Genomic DNA, 20240 nt, shown 5'->3' with positions numbered 1-20240 from the left:
TCCTGGAGGAACTGTGGTCCTCCTCCCCCATGGAATTACATATAGTCCCTGGCCCACAATGGTACATACACTTAATACAGTAACATCTCCCAAAGATATTGCAGGAAATTGCCTTCATGTCATAGTTATGGAAAATACTATAAATGCAAATTGAAGAAGTGATCATGCAAACTGGGTGTGTTTTGCATTAAGAACAAATGAATAGGAGTTTTCAAGGCTCCTGGTGAAAGGAATTGCTAATATTTAGAACCACCACAAATTATTTTGACTGTTTAGCTTTGGTGGGACAAAGTTACCATCTTTTGAGATCGTTTTTTCTGACATTGAGATTGTAACAGTTCTCTTTGATTGGAATAGTCTCACGCTATCTGTTTATCAGTGATATTCAACACCTTCCTTGAATGCAGATTATTGATTTGAGGGCAATTAAATTGTGTCAGAGAGAATGCGTATATTAAAAATTAAATGCAGTATAATGGTCTCATTAATTGCACATATGCATAGTAAGTAACAGGTATGTAATGTAATTGGTAGAAAGGTTAAGTATACTAGCTAACATTTAAATCTCAGCAGATTGTTTTAGAAAACTCTGTGAATTTTTAAGTGTTCCTGTTAGGTGCCGTGACCACTTTGGAAGCTGAAATCCTCTTGTCACTACAGCATAAATACAGTCCTTTCCCCACTCTTTCCAATTTGTAACCTCAGCTCTGATCTAGAGGGCCACCTCTGTAGATGAGTAAGTTACTCATTTCATACTCTGGCAATACATGATCTTTTCTGAATCTGTCAGCAAGGCTGCCAGCTGTGGTGATGGGCTGTGAAAACCAATTCTACTAGGAAGCAGAATGAGTCCATCACCTTGTTTCACTGTGATTCCTGAACAATGTCTGGTAATTCTGTTCTGTATATGCTCTTATACCATGCTCAGGACTGTAGTATCCAAGCCCTTTTCACTAGTGCATTAAATAATGTGACTAACATCTATCGTGTTCTCTCCTCCTCTACCTAGGTGGAAGAAGTCGCATAGTGGGGTGGGGGGGAGTACACATGATACTATGTGTTTTTTAAAGAATGCAAGGTCAAATAAATGCACCTTGCACTTAGAGGGAAAGATAGAGCACTTAGACGGGAAGGTCTTTCATTCCTGTGGGAGTTCATTCCACAGTCTTGGGCCAGCCCTTGAAAAAGCTCTGTCTTGACTTTGCTATTATATATTTGGACCCAGAGTAAACCAGTATCAGTTACCTAAAGATTCTATATCCCATTACAAAACATCCAAGCAACCTATTGCCTCTAAAGACACAATGTCATATTTCAGCTAACGACTTGTACATTTTAATTTTTTTGAATCCCCTTTTATTTGCTTGGGGGGATGGGGATGGAGTATTTGAAATGAAAAAATGTAAGGGAGTTTTGTGTGTGTGATGATGTACAAATATTTTAGCTATTTGTAAACTTAAAGTAAATTTGTCCATAAAAATGTATTCTTAGCTAAAGCTGATACGGTTGGCCTAGAAATAAACCATTTGTTATAGAACCCCTATAAAGATGAGTTTATAAAGATAATATAGATTTCTAACTATAATGGCACTAGCAAGCATTACTACTCTAGAATAAAGCACATTTATCATGGCATGTTCACTAAGCTTTTTAAAAATGTATCAACAATATTAGTTTCTTTAAATCCCTGCTGTTAAAATCTGCTACGTGACTGATTTGGCATCAGAAAGTATTCAGCAAAAGTTGTTTTCAAGTGGAAAAAATTCAACCTATTAAACAATGTTTAATCATTCTATGAAATTAACTACTTTGCTCCCAAATACTAATATTGATACATGTGTGGTTCCCTCCACATCCTCAACTAATCTTTCTTTTTTTTTATGCTCTGGGGGAACTGAGATTCTTCCTTTTCAAATGAGCTAAGAAATATGCCTTTAATCTTGGTAGACTGAGAGCCTGGACTTTAAAATTGTGATGATGTTTCCAGAAAAACTATCCTAGATAATGTTTGGGTGTTACCAATTTGTGTTCTACTTTTCATCTCCCTCCAAAGTAAGAACAGCTGGGCTTGTTTTCCAGGGACAGTCTGGTGTCAAAAGATGGGATATTAAAAAATTTGACCTGGGTAAAACCACAAATGAATAATGCACCCTTTTGCAGCCCATGGCAATAAACCCTTTATCGCATACCGTACCTATGTATTGCATCCTGTTAACATTTTTGTGAAAACGTGTGGCTTTGCAACTGGAGCTGTTTTAGCAGTGGGAGAGTGAAGCTGGCACATAAGAGCCTTATCTTACTGAATTTAAATAAATGCAAAATAAAGATAAGGCCACAAATCGTTAGGAAGATGCATGTGTATCCTCAGGAATTACAAATGCATAGTATGAGTAAAGGCAATGGCAGGTTATGGATGCTCCGTGCTGGCTGCACCCTTGCTTTCTGCATTGCATAACTTCACTAGTGCCATTGTCTGGGGATCTGTGGACCCGGATTGAGAATAAGGCAGGATATCTCTTTCAGTAATTTGGGATCTTCAGCAGTTATTTTGTGTTGCTTTTTAGATAAGTCGCTTCAGTCCAACTAAACTATTTTTTTTCCCTCTGATTGCTGGTATTCAGACTGCTACTTTAGAGAGAGAAACCCAGAATGTGGTCCAGCCTGAGACAGGAGATGTAATTTACATTAGTGATGTCTCTTACGAGCTGAGGCATTTGAGAGATGTTTCAGGTCACTGTTGTTGGTCAGGCTCATTCATTCTAAGGAGCTGAAGCAATTGTCTGACTGTATTTCTGATTATCTTCTTTACTGGATTCTGGCCTAGTTGGGAGAAAAACTGGCTTTATACCATGTTGTGAATATCTTCATCACATCATTTGAGTTTTAATTTAAAAAAAAAACAACGCTGACATTTTGAAAAGCCCTGTGTTTCAGCTTTATGTAGTGGTAGCGTAGTAACGTCAGTTAGTAAATATGCATGCAAGCCGTGTTTCAGGTCTTGGTCTGAATGTGAAGATGGTTACTTCCCATGCCTTATGGCACAGCAGATGTGCCCAGACAAGATATACAGCAGGCTGTGAAATTAATTTGGTTTTCTGAATGTATCTTGTTCAGTTCTATGATGCTCTGTAAAGCATCACACCTCAATGAGGGGTGAAAGGAAGGATGTAAAGGGTGGGAGAATCCTGTATTTCATCAGCGTATGAAAGCATTAACTGATGTAATGAAAGGAGCATAAATTCGGGAAGGCAAGTATAAAAGTGTAATTAGGCAGGCCAAAAAAATTGAAGAATAACTAGTAAAGACAAACAGTTTAACAGCAAAAAAAAACATTAAGTATATTGGAAGCAGGAAGCCTGCTAAACAGTCATTGAGGCCACTGGATAATCACGGTGCTAAAGAAATACTCAAGGAAGACAAGGCCATTGTGGAGAAGCTAAATGAATTCTTTGCATCAGTCTTCACTGCAGAGCATGTGAGGGAGATTCCCACACCTGAGCCATTCTTTTTAGGTGACAAATTTTAGGAATGCCCCAGATTTTAGGGATCAATAGAGGAGATTTAGGAACAAATTGATAAACTAAACAGTGTTAAGTCACCTTGACCAGGTGGTGGTCACCTTAGAGTTGTGAAGGAACTCAAATATAAAATTGCAGAACTACTAACTGTGGTGTGTAACCTATCACTTAAATCACCTTCAGTACTAGATGACTGGAGGATAATTAATGTGACACCAATTTTTAAAAAAGGCTGCAGAGATGATCCAGGTAATTACTGTAAGCCTCACTTCAGTGACAGGCAAATTGGTTGAAACTATAGTAAAGAATAGAATGATCAGACACACAGGTGAACATGATATGTTGGAGAAGAGTCAACATGGTTTTTGTAAAGGGAAATCATGCCTCGCCATGCACAGCTCCTTAAATATAATCTGTACGTATATCTCACAATGATTGAGAGGATCAGTATGCCACAAGCTTTTTTGAGACATTGCTGCCACATGACATTGCTTATGAATAAATACCATGGAAGTGGTGTGCTAGGTGTAGTGATTTGGTAAGGCCTGTTAGGAGTCGCTGTTACAAAACAGCGAACTCTTTGCCAGCTGGCACCCGTGGGTCTCTGTGTCACAGAGAGCAGTTACTGCTATTGCCAATGTCAGTTATTAGTGAATGATCTTGTTTTGCTCCTGTCTTCTGCTACCAAGGCCATTAAAACATTACACTGTCTAAGAACGGTGTTGATTTAAAAACAAAATTCAAAATAGATTTTAAACCCTGTGCTCACCTAGGTATCTTCCTTACTACGGTACTTATGTGGTTTCACCTCCTCTGCAGTGGCAATGCAAACCATGTTGGAAACCATTGTTGTTTTGAACAGTGTTTAAACAGAGTTCCATTAATTTGCTTTGAGACCCAATGCACACAGGGCCCAAAAGAGATGGGGGCAGAGAGAGTAGTGGAGAGAGAGAAGGATCCAGGCAGAAGAATACATGTTTGCTTAAATGGGCATTAATGGGGGGGGGGGTATGTTATGAATTCCCAGAACGGATCAACTAAGGGTTAGTGTCTTGAATATTTTGTTCAGTAATGTTACCAATATTAATTATTCTGGTACCATACTTACGAAAGCAGTTTCATTACAGTGACAGCTAATGAGCTGTGGAAAGGGGTTTTGGCAGAGACTGGTGCTGGAGCAAGGAAGGGAAGAGGAAAGCGAACCAAGAAAAAGTTCAGGAGGGATCTCAATAGAGGCCAGATCGTTGGTGAAGGTAAATGCATAAATAACCATAGGACTGGTAAATGTGTTGCTCTTACTATTCATAGTGTTTTTGGTTTGTAATTAGGGTTGCCAACTTTCTAATTGTACAAAACCGAATACCCTTTCCCCACCCCTTCTCCGAAGCCACGCCCCCACTCACTCCATCCCCCCTCCATCCATCGCTCGTTCTCCCACACCCTCACTCACTTTCACCAGGCTGGGGCAGGGGTTTGGGATGTGGGAGGGGGTGAGAACTCTGAGATGGGTCTGGGGATGAGATGTTTGGGGCACAGGAGGGGGTGTGGGCTCCGGGTGGGAGTCTGAGTACGGAAGGGGGCTCAGGGCTGGGGCAGGGTGTTGGGGTGCAGGAGGGGGTTCAGTGTGCAGGCTCCAGCCCAGCAGCACTTACCTCAGGCAGCTCCTGGAAGTGGCCAGCATGTCTGGCTCCTAAGTGGAGGGGGCAAGGGGTTCTGTGCACTGCCTGCCCCTGCAGGACCCATTGTCCACGGTTCACAGCCAGTGGGAGCTGCGGAGCCAGCTCTTGGGGTAGGGGCAGCGCGCAGAGCCCCTGTGGCTGCCCCTGCGCCTAGGAGCCAGACATGCTGGCCGCTTCCAGGAGCTGTGCAGAGCCAGGGTAGAGCATTCCAATCAAAAACCAGACGCCTGACAACCCCATTTGTAATACTTGTTATAAACAGTGCAGTTAGCACATTGGCATTAATTTCTGTGGAGTCATGACAGCATTGAATGAATGTTCGCTCTCTCTTTTCTTTTTTTATAGGTGATTTTGATAATGATATTCCATTTCACATAGTTCCAGCTTTTAATACAAATTCTGTCATGTGGAAAGCAGTTGAAATATAAGTGAACATTAAAACTTCCATTTTATTAGATTCATCTTGTGTACTGTTGAGTTTTAATCTTTAATTTTGCATTAAATGTGAGGGAAATCTTTTCATGTTTTGCTTTTCTTAAGGACGTTCTGGTTTCCTTTGGCCCGGTCTCAATACTCCTGTGCTGAAAAGTGGGGCACTCCAGACAATTGGTCAGCGAGACAAAGAGGAGCAGGAGAAGGTGCGGTCTGAAATTATCCGGCAGAGGGATGAGTGGGAAAAGAAAAGAAAAACAAAGGTGAAGCGAGAGAGAGGCTGGACTGGAAGTTCCTGGGGAGGCATCAGTCTGGGACCCCCTGAGCCAGGTCCTAATGGAGGTAAGAAGAGGGAATGTAATTACCTTCTTAGAGAGAGGTAGGGGAAGAAGAATCCATACTTTCCCAGCATTTTACATTTCTTTATAATTATTCTCCTCTATACTAGGAACTATAAGAATTTCTATACACAAACCCAGGCAGTTAAACTAAAGAGTTCATAATCTTAACTGGACTGACAGTTTAATTAATTAATGCTTAGCGCTAATTAACTGCTTCTCAGTTAAGCTTTTGTGAGTCTTAAAATGTGAAAACACTTTTTGTATATCTTACATCAGCAGCCCGGAGTACAAGATGTAGCCATATGTTCCCATTAGCTTAGTAACAGAAATAAATATTTCATGTTAGCATAAACAATGAAAGAATGGCTAATAAAATGTCATATTAGAAATACAAATTATAGGAGGTAAGTATTAGGCTATCACCTTGCATATTTAAACCTCTTACCCAAACTCAAGGCCCCATGCAGTTGGTGGCAAATTCTGTGTCAAGTCCTAGATCAGTGGTGGGCAACCTGCAGGTTGCGTGTGGCCTATCAGGGTAAGCTGATTGCAGGCCGCGAAACATTTTTCAGACATTGACCATCCTCAGGTATGGCCCCCCACAGCAACCAGTGGCCACGGTTTGCTGTTCCCGGCCAATGGGAGCTGCGGGAGGCGGCGGGCCACAGGGACGTGCTGGTCACTGCTTCCTGCAGCTCCGATTGGCCGGGAACAGCGAACCGCGGCCACTGGGAGCTGCGGGGGTCCGTGCCTGCGAATGGTCAATGTCCGCAAAATGTCTTGCAGCTCACCAGTGGATTACCCTGATGGGTCGCATGCGGGCTGCAGGTTGCCCACCACTATCCTAGCTTCTCTGCAACAGTCTTTTGTGGTAACTAGAAATTCTGTGACAGCTTGGTTTAGAACAAAAAATTTTTAACAAATTAAATATGAAAACAAGTAACACTCAGCCGAGTAATGTCTGTGAAACAGTTAACGTTGACGTTTATATTGTCATGTTTAGGTTTTTCTGGTAATATTCCATTGAGATTTACCAGACAGTTCACATTTCTCTGCAGGATTGTTTCAGGCTGTCTGCAGGGTCAGATGTAATTGCACCAATTAAACTTGATTGATGTTTTCAAAGTTTTCTTCATACCCATAAGAGCCAGTAGCATAATTTCTTTTCCTAAACTAAAGTCTAGCTTCTGGAGCATATTTCTGCAGCAAGGGATAGATTCTGTGGCAAATGTAATGGCTGCAGAATACATGGAACCCTTCCCAAATTATGCATATTGAGGTTTTCTAATCTTCTCTCAAGTCACTTCTTTCAGCCCCCCAATCAGTTTGTGGGTTTTTGTTTTGTATAAACTCCCTCCAGTTTGCCAATATTTTCCAGTAATATGCTTCATGGAATGCCATATAATGTTCCAAGGGTGCATTTGCATGAAAGCCATGGAAACTGGAACCATTACTTCCCTGTTCTGTGAGGTTATGCCTCAGTCTGTTCAGACTTATCTACAGGTTGCCCACCACTGGCTTAGAGGTTATGGTGGATCTTCCGTAACTCAGACTTTTAAGTCAAGATTAGACGTCTTTCTAAAATACACACTCTAGCTCAATCAGAAGGCTTGATGGAGGGCTCCTTGGGTGACCTTCTCTGATCTGGGATGTTCGGATCATCCTAGTTTATCAGAATGATCGCTTCTAGCCTAATCCAAACTTCACAGCTAATCGCTGGGGCAGCATCTGTTTTGGCCATGTATATGTTCTCATACTGCCATGTAAGGTGGTGAAATGACTCAACTGGAAGAATAATTCAGTCAGCAAGGCCTTTTCTTGAGGGAAGGTTAGGAGGGTGGGTTATTTATATCTTTCTGTAGAAGACATGGATGGAGGGCCATGTGTTCGCCCTCACTGCCAAGTGCTGCTCAGACAGGTTCTGCAGCCAGGTATGTGCAGTGTGGCTCTGTGCAGGCAATGCATTAAGGACAAGAATTGCTGCTGGTAAGCAGCAACTTTCTTCTTCCCCATGTGTCTTGCTCCCTGCTGTCTCATGCAGCCGTCTGTCGAAGCTTTGCTCCGCAAATGCTTGTTTAAGAGCAGTATGTTTTTCGGGTTGTTGGTATATGAAAGTTCTCTCACCTGCCATATGAGAGGCCTGGTTTTGATTCCTGAGTCAATGCAAGAATCAGTCTACTGACTCCTTTTCCTTTAGAATGTAAGCTCTTCATGGCAGGAACTGTGCCTCTTTCATGGCTAGGAAGCATACATCTTTTTTTGGGCATGACCAGAAACAAATTATTATTAATGTTTACAGTAGTCAGATAAGGGAATTAATTAATGTTCAGTAAATCCTGAAACAGGAACCTTGGCAAAGATGTGCCAGTCCTATTGACAAGGTCCATCACCAAGAGAATTTGTTAGATTTTATAAAGTGAATCTTGGCATTTGCCAAAGGCTGTGCCAAAGAGACTTGCTTATTGTTCCTTTCCGCAAAGTGGGTGTTAGAGCACAGGCCAGTCAAAAGGATCTGACTGCATTTCTGCTTTGTTTGTATCCTTTCTGCCCTAGCTTTCATGTGCCAAATGAGCACTAGCAGGGGATAGTGGTACAGAATACTCAAAATTCTGCCATGCTTGTGGATTCGCTTTTTGTCCCTTATGAGACATTTCTGAAATGGAATTCTGTTTTCAAAAGTAACTTGCAGAGGGGAAGCTTACATTTATTTCTATAATGTATATGGAGAAAATGAGGGTCATGCACTTCGGTGCCCCAAGTGTAGCATACACCTGACCAGTGTTTTCTTATCACCATTCTGAAAAGACTAAAACATGAATGTTATGTGAAATGTTCAGTTTTGTAAAGATTGCTTCCTGACTCTTACAGGGCAGAAAAATGATGCTATAGTTGCATTTGACTGATTACAGAGAAATTTTTCAGGCAGCCCTTTAAATTGAATACCCTTTAAAATATTGCACTAACATATTATGGCTGATTTGAAGTGGCAAGATTTTTTTCCCTGTAGTTGTATAGAAATCTGTATCAAATAGTCTCATGGTTGCTTTCTTGTTTGCTTGAATCATTGTAGATTGTCTAATATTATATCATTCAAAATATTCTAAAATAGTACTAGATAATAGTGTAGACATGATGGAGGTGAGCCATTTATAGAATTGTTACATCCTCTAGCAATATGACAGTCTCCAATCAATGCATATATGCTCAGTTCACTTAGGGTAGTCATCTGAGTAACAGTTATGCAAGTAGGCAGCTCATGCATGCAAATGATGAAATACACGAATGGATCATCACTGGAACATACTGTGCACAACTGTTCATTCCCCCCAGCACTTCTTCAGCAATGAAGAGCTAGGGAGAATAGAGTGCGTAACTTCGGTCCTGGAATAAATACAGAGTTATGACCTCTCAAGAATTGAGTAATGGTGCCCCAAGAGTTTCAGATTTAATTGAGAGAGGAAGGCTGGTCTTGTCGTCAAGGCACTGTACTGAGTTTCAGGATACCTGGGTTCTGGCTCCAGCTCTGCCCCAGACTGAGTGCCTTTGGGTAAGTCACTTAACCACTCTGTGCCTCACTTCTTTTTCCAGGGATTGCACATGTCGGTGCCATGGCAGGTGTGCATGCACCCCGGGCACAGACATCAGAGATTTGTTTTCCTCAGCAGTATCTGTTGAGGTGGCTTGAGCACCCTCTGTTGCCATACGCCATTGCAGTCTTCTATCAGAGTGGAGCCGCCCACCTCAGTTCCTCCTTAATGACAGTGAGGGTTGTCAGAGTGAATCCAGGCTTGAGTGATTCACGTACTTCCCTCACTCTGCTTTCTACATAGCTGTACGTTAGTAGCTTCTTGGATATAGTTAGTTTTAGTCCAATGTTGATAGTTTAGGGCTAGGTGTTTGGTTTTGGTCTCTCTTGACCCTTTTTTCTTGGTACTGGGACCAGTACCGGAATGATGCCTTGCTCACTGGGGTTTAAGTTATGCAGGATCTGCACAAAGCCTGTGCCAGTCAGTGACCAGCATCCATCCTGCCTTAAACGTATGGGAGAATCCCACATTAGTGACAAATGTCACATCTGGATAGCTTCAAGCCCTCCCAAAAAGCGAAAGAGCAGTGAGGCTTAAGGGCTTGTTCATGGAACCAGCCTTTCGACCCCCGTCAGTCGTCACACAGGGAAAGCGCCCCAACTACATCAGCTTTGGTACAGAACACCCCACCAGATATGTTTGCAGTTCCTCAGTCCCGTTCTTCAGTACCGAAGAAAAGACTCAGACTTTCCTCAGGTCCTGTCTCTTGCTCTTCTGTGTTAGTACCAAAGCAAGACAGAGGCTGACATACCACAAAGCATTTCGGAGAAAGGCTATCCCTGGAACACTCATCACCTCCCAAGGGGGATCTCCACCTTTGGGGCCTGTGTCAGGTCTGTCGAGGTCTCCCCTAAAGGAGATTAACAGAGCCAGCAGGCAGTGCCGCACCCCGCCACCCTAGACACATATGCAGCCACAAGAAACATGTTTAGTCACTCAGTACTGGTATCATTGGCAGCAGAGGGTCTGCAATCCATGCTGATGCCTGCGGCTCATAGCTAACTGCACTGAGATCCTGCATCATGGTTACCCAAGCCTCTCCTGAAGCCTGTCTTGTCAAGAGGAAAGCTTCCTCTATTGCCCTGCTACTGCCATCCCCGGGCTCAGGCTGTCTCTCTCTCTAGTCCCTTCTGCATCAGCCCCTCCTCTGTCAGAGGCATCTGACTCTTCAGGCTCAGAGGTGAGGTCCTTTCTGTCCCATCCAGGACATAGCTCGTTCCCCGCCATCAGAGTCATTGGCACCACGGTGCCATGTGGCAAAACCAATGTTGGGCCCCAGCTAAAGGTCAATGCCCTGGATAAGGAGGGATCCCAAGCCCATACCCATGGCCATTCTGGTCACTGTGGGGCATTCCCCCTCCAGCCAGCCAGGTCCTGCCCTCAATCCTCCTGGCACACTGGAGACACGGGCACCAAAAGCACTCTGCCCCCCCCAAACTGGTGCAGAGACTGGTTCTGGGCACCAAGAGCACTATTCTCCGATACCTGCTACTGAAACCGGTACAAAGCAGCTGATACTCATGCGGGCAGCCTCCCCACTGCAAGCTACAGACCAGCAACCACGTCAGAGGCCTGCTGCCTCCTCATCTTCATTGTCAGCTGAGGCTACTGATCCCTCAAGTTACTCACCACATCAGAGGACCACAGAGCCCCTCAAGAGCCTTTAAAAAGTGGCCTCTGTATTTGGTGTTCAGGCAGAAGAAGTGTCCGAAAGGTCTCAACAGTTGATGGACATCCTAATATCAATGACCCCGGCTAGGGTGACTCTACCGGGTAATGAAACCATCCTGGAGTCAGTCATGGCTCTTTGACAGGCACCTCCTCCCTGTCCCCAACAGCAAAACGAGCCCAGAGGAGGTGCTTTGTCCCCTCTAAGAGCTATGAACATTTCTACTCTCACCACCCACTCCCTCTCATGTGGTGGCAGCCACCATGAGCAGGAAAGGCAGGGACATCAAGCTTCCACGCCAAAAAGCAAAGGTTCAAAGAGGCTGGATCTGTTTGGTTGCAAGCTTTATTCTTCAGGAAGCCTGCAATTCAGGATTGCAAACCAGCAGGCACCCCAGAGTCGCTATGACTTCACCTTCTTGGAAAATGTTAAAAAGTTCAAAGATAAGTTGCCAGAGGAGTGTAGACAAGAGTTTGCAGTGATGAGTGAGGAGGGTAAACTGGTTGCCAGAACTGCCCTCCAAAACATTGCTGGATAATAGTTTGGATATGAGAAAGATATTCATGGTTTCAGTCAACTGGGTTTCCCCTAGAGGTCCAACACATGATCCAAGAACTCCCTTTTGAAGCCCTCCATCTGTTTTCAGAGAAAATGAATGACTGGATTCATATCCTCAGAGATTCCAGGGTGACCGACACTGAAATCCCTTTGGATCTATACTCCAGTGACCGGGGGGGGGAGGGGGAGCAATTTCTTCCACAGCAGCCATTCCGACACCAGAGTTTTGCTCCCCGATCCCAAAATCCACCAAAAAAAATGGAAAAGGATTATAGGAGGTGTTTCTCATTGCCCTCTTCAGCATCAGTGGGCTCATACCATCCACCCGCCCCCTTCCAAACAGGCATTTTGATGGGATACTCAAGGACAGTGTACCAGCCACCTTAGTTCCATCTGTTCCCCATCTTTTATTTACCAATCGCTTATCCCATTTCCTAATTGGTGGGGCCACATAACATCAGATTGGTAGGTCTCAAACATGGTGGAATGGGGGCATGCCATCCAGTTCATTTTTATCCCTCCTCATCCCTTTTCAGGGATCACCGTCACAAGATTGCCTTTCAACGGGGGTCCAGTCTCTCCTTCAGGCAGGGACCATAGAGGAAGTTCCATTTTCCCCCAGGGGAAAAGGCTTCTATTCCCACTACTTCCTGATCCCCAAAGCAAAAGGGGGTCTCAGGCCTAGTTTATATCTGAGGTCTGAACAAATTCCTGAAGAAAATTAAATTCTTTGAGTGCTGCTCCCGGTGTGGATTCTATACATGGGATATGCGTGCACCTAAATCCAGAGATTTTAACAAGCTGTGTCCATTGGCCCAACACTTGTGCATGGGATGCACACACACCTACAGTGGAATGGACATATATCCAAAACATCTAAAAGAACAACAGTTATGGGAAGGTAGGTAACCGCTTTTCCCCATCTCTACAATGGAGATAATTCTACTTCCTTCTTCCACTCTGTCTTGGCTATTTTGATTTATAAGATCCTTGTGGCAGGGACCATCTCTTAGTTACACAGTGGATCCTGGTTTTGGTTGGAGTCTCAAGGCATTAATGTAAAACAGATTATTGTTTCGGAGAGATATCTGTTGTAAATTATTGTAACTTTAACTTCTGTAATTAATAAGTTTGCCATTTGATCTGGCATTTTCCACGCTTAGTCTCAGCCCAGATGTTTCTGGGGAAGGGATGAAGCAAAAGGTAAGAAGTTTGAACGAAATCTGTTTAACTATTGAGTTGTTACAAGTATGGAGGGGTGGGGAAAATGTTTGTTCCATTTAAGTAAATGTTATGATTTTTTTTTAAACTTTCACAACTCTCTAATTTTAAATTTTCAAGATAATTTAGGACTAAAACTTTCCATGTTTTTACAAAAAACTTAATGCTGACATTTGAAGTTGAAATACATCACAATATTGTAGTTAGTTATCACCATAGTTCCAATGCATCACCGATTTCAGTGCAGAAACTAATTCCGTACTGATGTCTTTGTGCAACTATAGAGCTTCCATGCTCTGCAGAAGGACGCTGCTCTCCTCAGTGTAGAAATGTGTGCTGAGTGCCCCCATATAATTGGAATGAGATAAACAGTTAGTACATTTATAACACCTCTATTCCATTTATACTGTAACTCCATGAAGTTTAGACTCACCATGCCATCCCCACCTTCTGCTCCATAAGATACCCCAGTATGTGCTTTGCTTGCTGACAAGGCAAATTCCATGTTGTTTTTAACAATAGTGCATGGCTCCAAAACTTTATATTTTACCATACCCAATGGGATATAAAATAAGGTTATTAAGAAATTTATGGAATTATGCTGTATTATAAGCAAACAGCAAAACCTCCCAGGATTGATCTTGTCTTGATAGGCTTGTTTCAGTGAGATTGCATGGCAAATGGGTTATCAGCATGGTGCGTGCTGGGGTTTCCCAAAGGGCAGAGGCCAGTAATCCACAACCAACCTGAACTTTGTGTACCCTGAAATGGAAAACTAAAGGTGCACATTACTCTATAAATGTGCTGAATACCTATCTTACTTTGAATTTAGGGAGCATACATTTCTAAATGAATTTGATCATTTAAAAATATTTTCGCATAGCACTGTAAAGAAAACAAGCAATGGACTTTAGTGTACATAAATTGCAAGCCATGCTCACAGAGCCTTCATTAGGGTGACCAGATGTCCCGATTTTATAGGCACAGTCCTGATTTTAGGGTCTTTTTCTTATATAGGCTCCTATTACCCCCCAGCCCTGTCCCGATTTTTCACATTTCCTGTCTGGTCACCTTAGTCTACATGCTGCAGGGATTTTAAATTAGATTTGTATAGGAAGCTTTGTCCCTTTGTAATATTATATCACCTATCATCATAGGTCACGGTAGTGCTGTATTGATAATTAGGAGCAAATAAATGAAGTACTTTGTTTCTTTTCTCCCAACAGAAACTTACGAAGACTTTGACTCCAGAGTAATTGAGGTAAGTGTTGCAAAAATCTTCAAGGATTTATGTTTTTAAATATAAAATAATGATGTTTAAATCCTACACTTTAATTATTGGCCTTTAATAAATCAGCTTTATTGTGATGGGAGCTAGACTAACTGAGGGAAATATGAAACAATGTTCTATTTCAGATGCACAATAAAATCTGCCATTCTTTTAACTGATGTTTGATCTTCTGTGCTATACAGATAGTATCTAATTCAGAGGCAGCTTTGTATGACATTGAAAAGACAAATGTTTGAAAATAAAGCTTGTGCATAGTTCTTCCTTAAGCTAAAGCAAGTTGGTTGAAGAGAGTACTTCTTCATGTCCCTATTATCTCCTACTACAAAATAAAGTTCTATAAAGCAAATACCAATGGTTCTCAAACTTTGGCTTAGGACCCCAAAGTGGGTCACAACCCCATTTTAATGGGGTCACCAGGGCCTGCATTAGACTTGCTGGGATTCAGGGCTGAAGCTGAAGCCCGATCTCCATCCCCACCTTGGGCAACAGGGCTCGGGCTCCCTTCCCCCTCCCTCACCCCCCCCGCCCCCCCGTCATGTAGTAACTGTTGTCAGAAGGGGGTTACGATGTAGTGAAGTTTGAGAACCCCTGGCAAATACCATAGCTTCATTTGTGAAGAAACCGAAGCAAATAGGCAAGTCAATTACAAGAGGCGTGCATGGTCGGTCCCCTCCCTCCTTTTAAAATCAGAAAAGCTAGGAAATTTTGTTTGTTTTTTTAATTTCCCAAATGCTTTACCTGATGTGCCTCAGACCTTCTAGGGAAAATGCTAACCTGGCATAAACTCAAGCATGTGAAATTTCAGGTTGATTAAGGTGGTGTTGGTAACCACAATCCTAAGGCTGATAATGGAAGGTTAGCCTTAGAATCATAGAATATCAGGGTTGGAAGGGACCTCAGGAGGTCATCTAGTCCAAATTCCTGCTCAAAGCAGGACCAATCCCCAATTAACTCATCCCAGCCAGGGCTTTGTCAAACCTGACCTTAAAAACCTCAAAGGAAGGAGAGTCAACTACCTCCCTAGGTAACCCATTCCACTGCTTCACCACCCTCCTAGTGAAAAAGTCTTTCCTAATATCCAATCTAAACCTCCCCCACTGCAACTTGAGACCATTGCTCCTTATTCTGTCATCTGCTACCACTGAGAACAGTCTAGATCCGTCCTCTTTGGAACCCCCTTTCAGGTAGTTGACAGCAGCTTTCAAATCCTCCCTCATTCTTCTCTTCTGCAGACTAAACAATCCCAGTTTCCTCAGCCTCTCCTCATAAATCATGTGTTCCAGTCCCCTAGTCATTTTTGTTGCCCTCTGCTGGATGTTTTCCAATTTTTCCACATCCTTCTTGCAGTGTGGGGCCCAAAACCATACTCCAGATGAGGCCTCACCAATGTCGAATAGAGGTGAACGATCACGTCCCTCAATCTGCTGGCAATGCCTCTACTTATACAGCCCAAAATGCTGTTAGCCTTCTTGACAACAAGAGCACACTGTTGACTCATATCCAGCTTCTCGTACACCGTAATCCCTAGGTTCTTTTCTGCAGAACTGCTGCCTAGCCACTCGGTCCCTAGTCTGTAGCAGTGCATGGGATTCTTCCGTCCTAAGTGCAGGACTCTGCACTTGTCCTTGTTGAACCTCATCAAATTTCTTTTGGCCCAATTCTCTAATTTGTCTAGGTCCGTCTGTATCCTATCCCTACCCTCCAGTGTATCTACCTCTCCTCCCAGTTTAGTGTCATCTACAAACTTGCTGAGGGTGCAGTCCACACCATCCTCTAGATCATTAATGAAGATATTGGACAAAACCAGCCCCAGGACCAACACTTGGGGCACTTCGCTTGATACCGGCTGCCAACTAGACATGGAGCCATTGATCACTACCCTGTGAGCTTGACGATCTAGCTAGCTTTCTATCCACCTTATAGTCCATTCATCCAGCCCATATTACTCTAACTTGCTGGCAAGAACACTGTGGGAGACAGTATCAAAAGCTTTGCTAAGGTCAAGGAATAACATGTCCACTGCTTTCCCCTCATCCACAGAGCCAGTTATCTCGTCACAGAAGGCAATTAGATTAGTCAGGCATGACTTTCCCTTGGTGAATCCATGCTGAATGTTCCTGATCATTTTCCTCTCCTCTAAGTGCTTCAGAATTGATTCCTTGAGGACCTGCTCCAGGATTTTTCCAGGGACTGAGGTGAGGCTGACTGGCTTGTAGTTCCTCGGATCCTCCTCCTTCCCTTTTTTAAAGATGGGCACTACATTAGCCTTTTTCCAGTCGTCCAGGACCTCCCCCGATCGCCATGAGTTTTCAAAGATAATGACCAATGGCTCTGCAATCACATCCCCAACTCCTTTAGCACCCTCGGATGCAGCGCATCTGGCCCCATGGACTTTTGCTCTTCTAGCTTTTCTAAATAGTCCCAAACCACTTCTTTCTTCACAGAGGGCCGGTCACCTCCTCCCCATGCTGTGCTGCCCAGTGCAGTAGTCTGGGAACTGACCTTGTTCGTGAAGACAGAGGCAAAAAAAGCATTGAGTACATTCGCTTTTTCCACATCCTCTGTCACTAGATTGCCTCCCTCATTCAGTAAGGGGTCCACACTTTCCTTGGCTTTCTTCTTGTTGCTAACATACCTGAAGAAACCCTTCTTGTTACTCTTAACATCTCTTGCTAGCTACAACTCCAAGTGTGATTTGGCCTTCCTGATTTCACTCCTGCATGCCTGAGCAATATCTTTATACTCCTCCCTTGTCATTTGTCCAATCTTCCACTTCTTATAAGCTTCTTTTTTGTGTTTAGCCTTCAACTTTTAATAATAGAGATGCTCTTGTGTCAGCATATATTCTCTAATTGGATAAGATTTTAGTACCTTTTAAACTGCTGAGGAAAAGATGTTAACGCCTAGCTATATTTACTTCCACTGGTCTTTTTATCTCCTCTTGATAAGCAAGCTACAACACTGGCTGTAGTTTCCACTATCTAGTTCAGTCTTGACACTGTAGATTCCCTCAGACCTACCTCTGTCTTTAGTCATGGTGAAATATTTTGGAATTATTCTGAATCTTCTTCAACTTCATGATTGGTTGCTTTTTTTCAACATCTCCGGAATTTTTTTTAAGAGCAGTTACATTAAAATGCATCCTGTATGTCATAAGTACTTTCTGAAGTCAGTGAACCACCGTAACAAATGTTAGAAACGTTTCCCTGGTTGCCTTGGCAGTTTTTGATAATGGTGAATGTTAGTGTGGCAGCTGAGTTCAGATTACTTTATAAAAATAAAGTGATCCAAAAGCATGTGTGAGCAAAAACTCATGTATAATCCTTATTGAGTTCACACCACAGCATTTTAACACTTCTGAGGAAGATAGAAACAAGAACAATGATACAGTCTAATGTTGGGGATCAGGGAACTATAGAAAGTGTAAAACACATATTGAGCCTTCTGCACTACATCATATTCTATAGAGCAATGATTCTCGCCTCTGAAATGTGGTGTGGGGATGGAGAATGTTATAGCCAAGGAAAATTACATGTGCTATCTGCAATTATGACCTATATCCAAGAATTCAAGTTGAAGGGCTTTAAAAGCTATTTTCAATATGGTTCTCAAAAATAAGTTTCATGAAATATGTACATTTGTTAGATTGTTTGTTTATTTTCTGCATTTTTTGTGTGTGTATTTCTATGGAAAATATTGTTGGTTTTTGTAAGGCTTAATGAGTTAACATTTGCAAAATTCTTTGTGATCCTTGTGTGCAAAGTGAGGGGTAGCGAGAAGTGATATTGGTTACTAAACCCTATTGCTATCAAAATGTGCCATAACTGATGGCAAAACTTTAGGCTAAGGGTTATCCATCCAAGTTCCTCACCAGCCATGGTTTTAGGGAACTGGTAGGAGAAAATGATTTTAAAAGATTTAAAACTTAATTTCAATTTGAAAACAAAATATTACAAAAATGGAGACTTTGTGGTGGGGAGGTATAAAGTTTTTATTGCACAGGTCTGGAATGACCTCATTATTTATCAATGGTGAAGTTATTAATGAATTATGCAATTCATCAAAAAACAGTGGACGTTAACACTTAGCACCACACAACACCATCACATATCATGTTTATGCCCCCCATTTGTCTTATATTAGTCTCTCTCTGTTCCATTTGAAATGCTTTAGTTGCTATGGAAACAATGACATTGCATAGGCAGTATTTAGTGATATCCTTAGATACAGAACAAAGTCGATGTCTGTGACTCATTGCCACCAGTTCCCATGCAAGTATTGTGTCCTTCAGAATGGATATCAACTGTTTGAATGCCAAAAATGTTTTGCCCTCTGTTAGCATGCTTCCCCTTTCTCCCCTGACTGCAGTGAGGCTGGGGCAGTGGCAGCAGCCTCGCCACTCGGACCTCCATCAGATCTCAGTAGTTCTTGGACAGCTATGCCCTTAGTGTCTCAGACTCCTTGAGAGGGCCTGAGCCACCTGCCTCTGAAATTGGTCCTCTTTAAGGTGTCTCAAGTTGGGCACCCAAAAACTCGGCTCACAAAATCACTAGTTGCTCGTGAAAATCACGGCCCATTTTTATTCCTTTAACATAGTTCTGCTTCTCCTTCATGGGTAAGTAAGGAAGGAAGGTCAATTATGTGCTGATTGTGGAAGCTTACTGTAGGCCGGTGAACCAGCCATTGGGGCCACATGAAATGGCAGGTTCTAGCAGCTTTCCAAAGCGGTAAACTATGCCAGTGACCCTTTTATGGGGCTGCACAGTGGGACCAGACAGCTCTGAAGAGAATTTTTCAGAGGGAGTTTCCAGCAGGAAATTGGGAGAGGAAAAGGTACTGCAAAGGCATAAACCATCACAAAGGCCTCTGAAATCTTGTATTTTAAAATGCTGCATAATTACAAAAGCATAATCTTTTTACTGCCACTTTAAAACAAACTTTCATATATTATTTTAAAAACGCCTATTAAAAAGGTAAAAATGCCTATTAACAAAGTTGCTTCAGTTCCAAGCTAACTTGATGTTTATACATCAATTTAAACAACTCAGAAGAGAGATGAATAATGGAAATTGACAGACTCTGAAGTACAGTGGAGCTGACTGACCTGTAGCAGGATCTGTGTACATGCATAAATCTTTGATTTTTAATTGCAAATAAGTTCTGTTCACCTCCATTGGAATTCTATATGTGATTACAAATTTCACAGCGTGTGTTTTTTCAGAAGAATTTAAGCTGATGACCTGATCCAAAATAAATATATATAGTGACAAAAGGTCCTCCTCTGCCTTGGTGGGTCCTGCGCTTATTGGCGGATTTGCTCTTCTCAGAGATTCACGGCAGCCCTCAATTTGGCCACTTTTGCTAGTGGCTCAAACCTGCTGTTCATTCAGCTAACCTCATCACTGGCCAGCACGGGGAAAGGGAGGAGAACAATCCCCGCAGTCTGTGCTGATCCACCTAGTGGGTGGGGGACAGGCCAGGGACCTTCCCCTCTGGTGGGACCCGCAGTCCAGGTCAACTCCTCTTATATCCAATAAGGGGATGGGGGGACCCGGGCCTGCCCTCTACACTGGGTTCCAGCCCAGGGCCTATGGATCACAGCTGTTTACAGTGTTTCATGTAACACCTGTGGGACAGCTACAACTCCCTGGGCTGCTTCCCCATGGCCTCCTCCCAACACCTTCTGTATCGTCACCACAAGACCTTCCTCCTTTTGCCAGATAGCATTTGTACTTCTCAGTCCTCCAGCAGCACACCCTCTCACTCTCAGCTCCTTGCACGCCCCTCACTGATTGAAGTCCTTTTTAAATCAGGTGCCCTGATTAACCTGCCTGGCTTAATTGATTCTAGCAGCTTCTTAATTGGCTCCAGGTGTCCTAATTAGTCTGCCTGCCTTAATTGATTCAAGCAAGTTCCTGATTGTTCTGGAACCTCCCCTGTTACC

The 20240-nt window shown here is 42.8% G+C and overlaps 1 protein-coding gene across 3 annotated transcripts in view; it reads left to right on the top strand.

Moving 5' to 3' along the window:
* Positions 1 to 20240, top strand: part of MRPS5 (mitochondrial ribosomal protein S5) — a 107923-nt gene that overhangs the window by 40618 nt on the left and 47065 nt on the right. For 2 of the 3 annotated variants that reach the window (XM_043512212.1, XM_038397820.2), the window contains exons 3-5: positions 4646 to 4771; positions 5738 to 5971; positions 14232 to 14266. In XM_043512212.1, the coding sequence (XP_043368147.1) occupies positions 4646 to 4771; positions 5738 to 5971; positions 14232 to 14266 (395 nt within the window). The remainder of the gene's footprint in view (positions 1 to 4645; positions 4772 to 5737; positions 5972 to 14231; positions 14267 to 20240) is intronic. The other variant, XM_043512213.1, reaches the window with a different exon arrangement.

This window comes from Dermochelys coriacea, chromosome 3, assembly GCF_009764565.3.
Source record: "Dermochelys coriacea isolate rDerCor1 chromosome 3, rDerCor1.pri.v4, whole genome shotgun sequence".
Lineage (NCBI taxonomy): Eukaryota > Metazoa > Chordata > Testudines > Dermochelyidae > Dermochelys > Dermochelys coriacea.
This window is presented reverse-complemented; position numbering and strand designations above follow the sequence as displayed.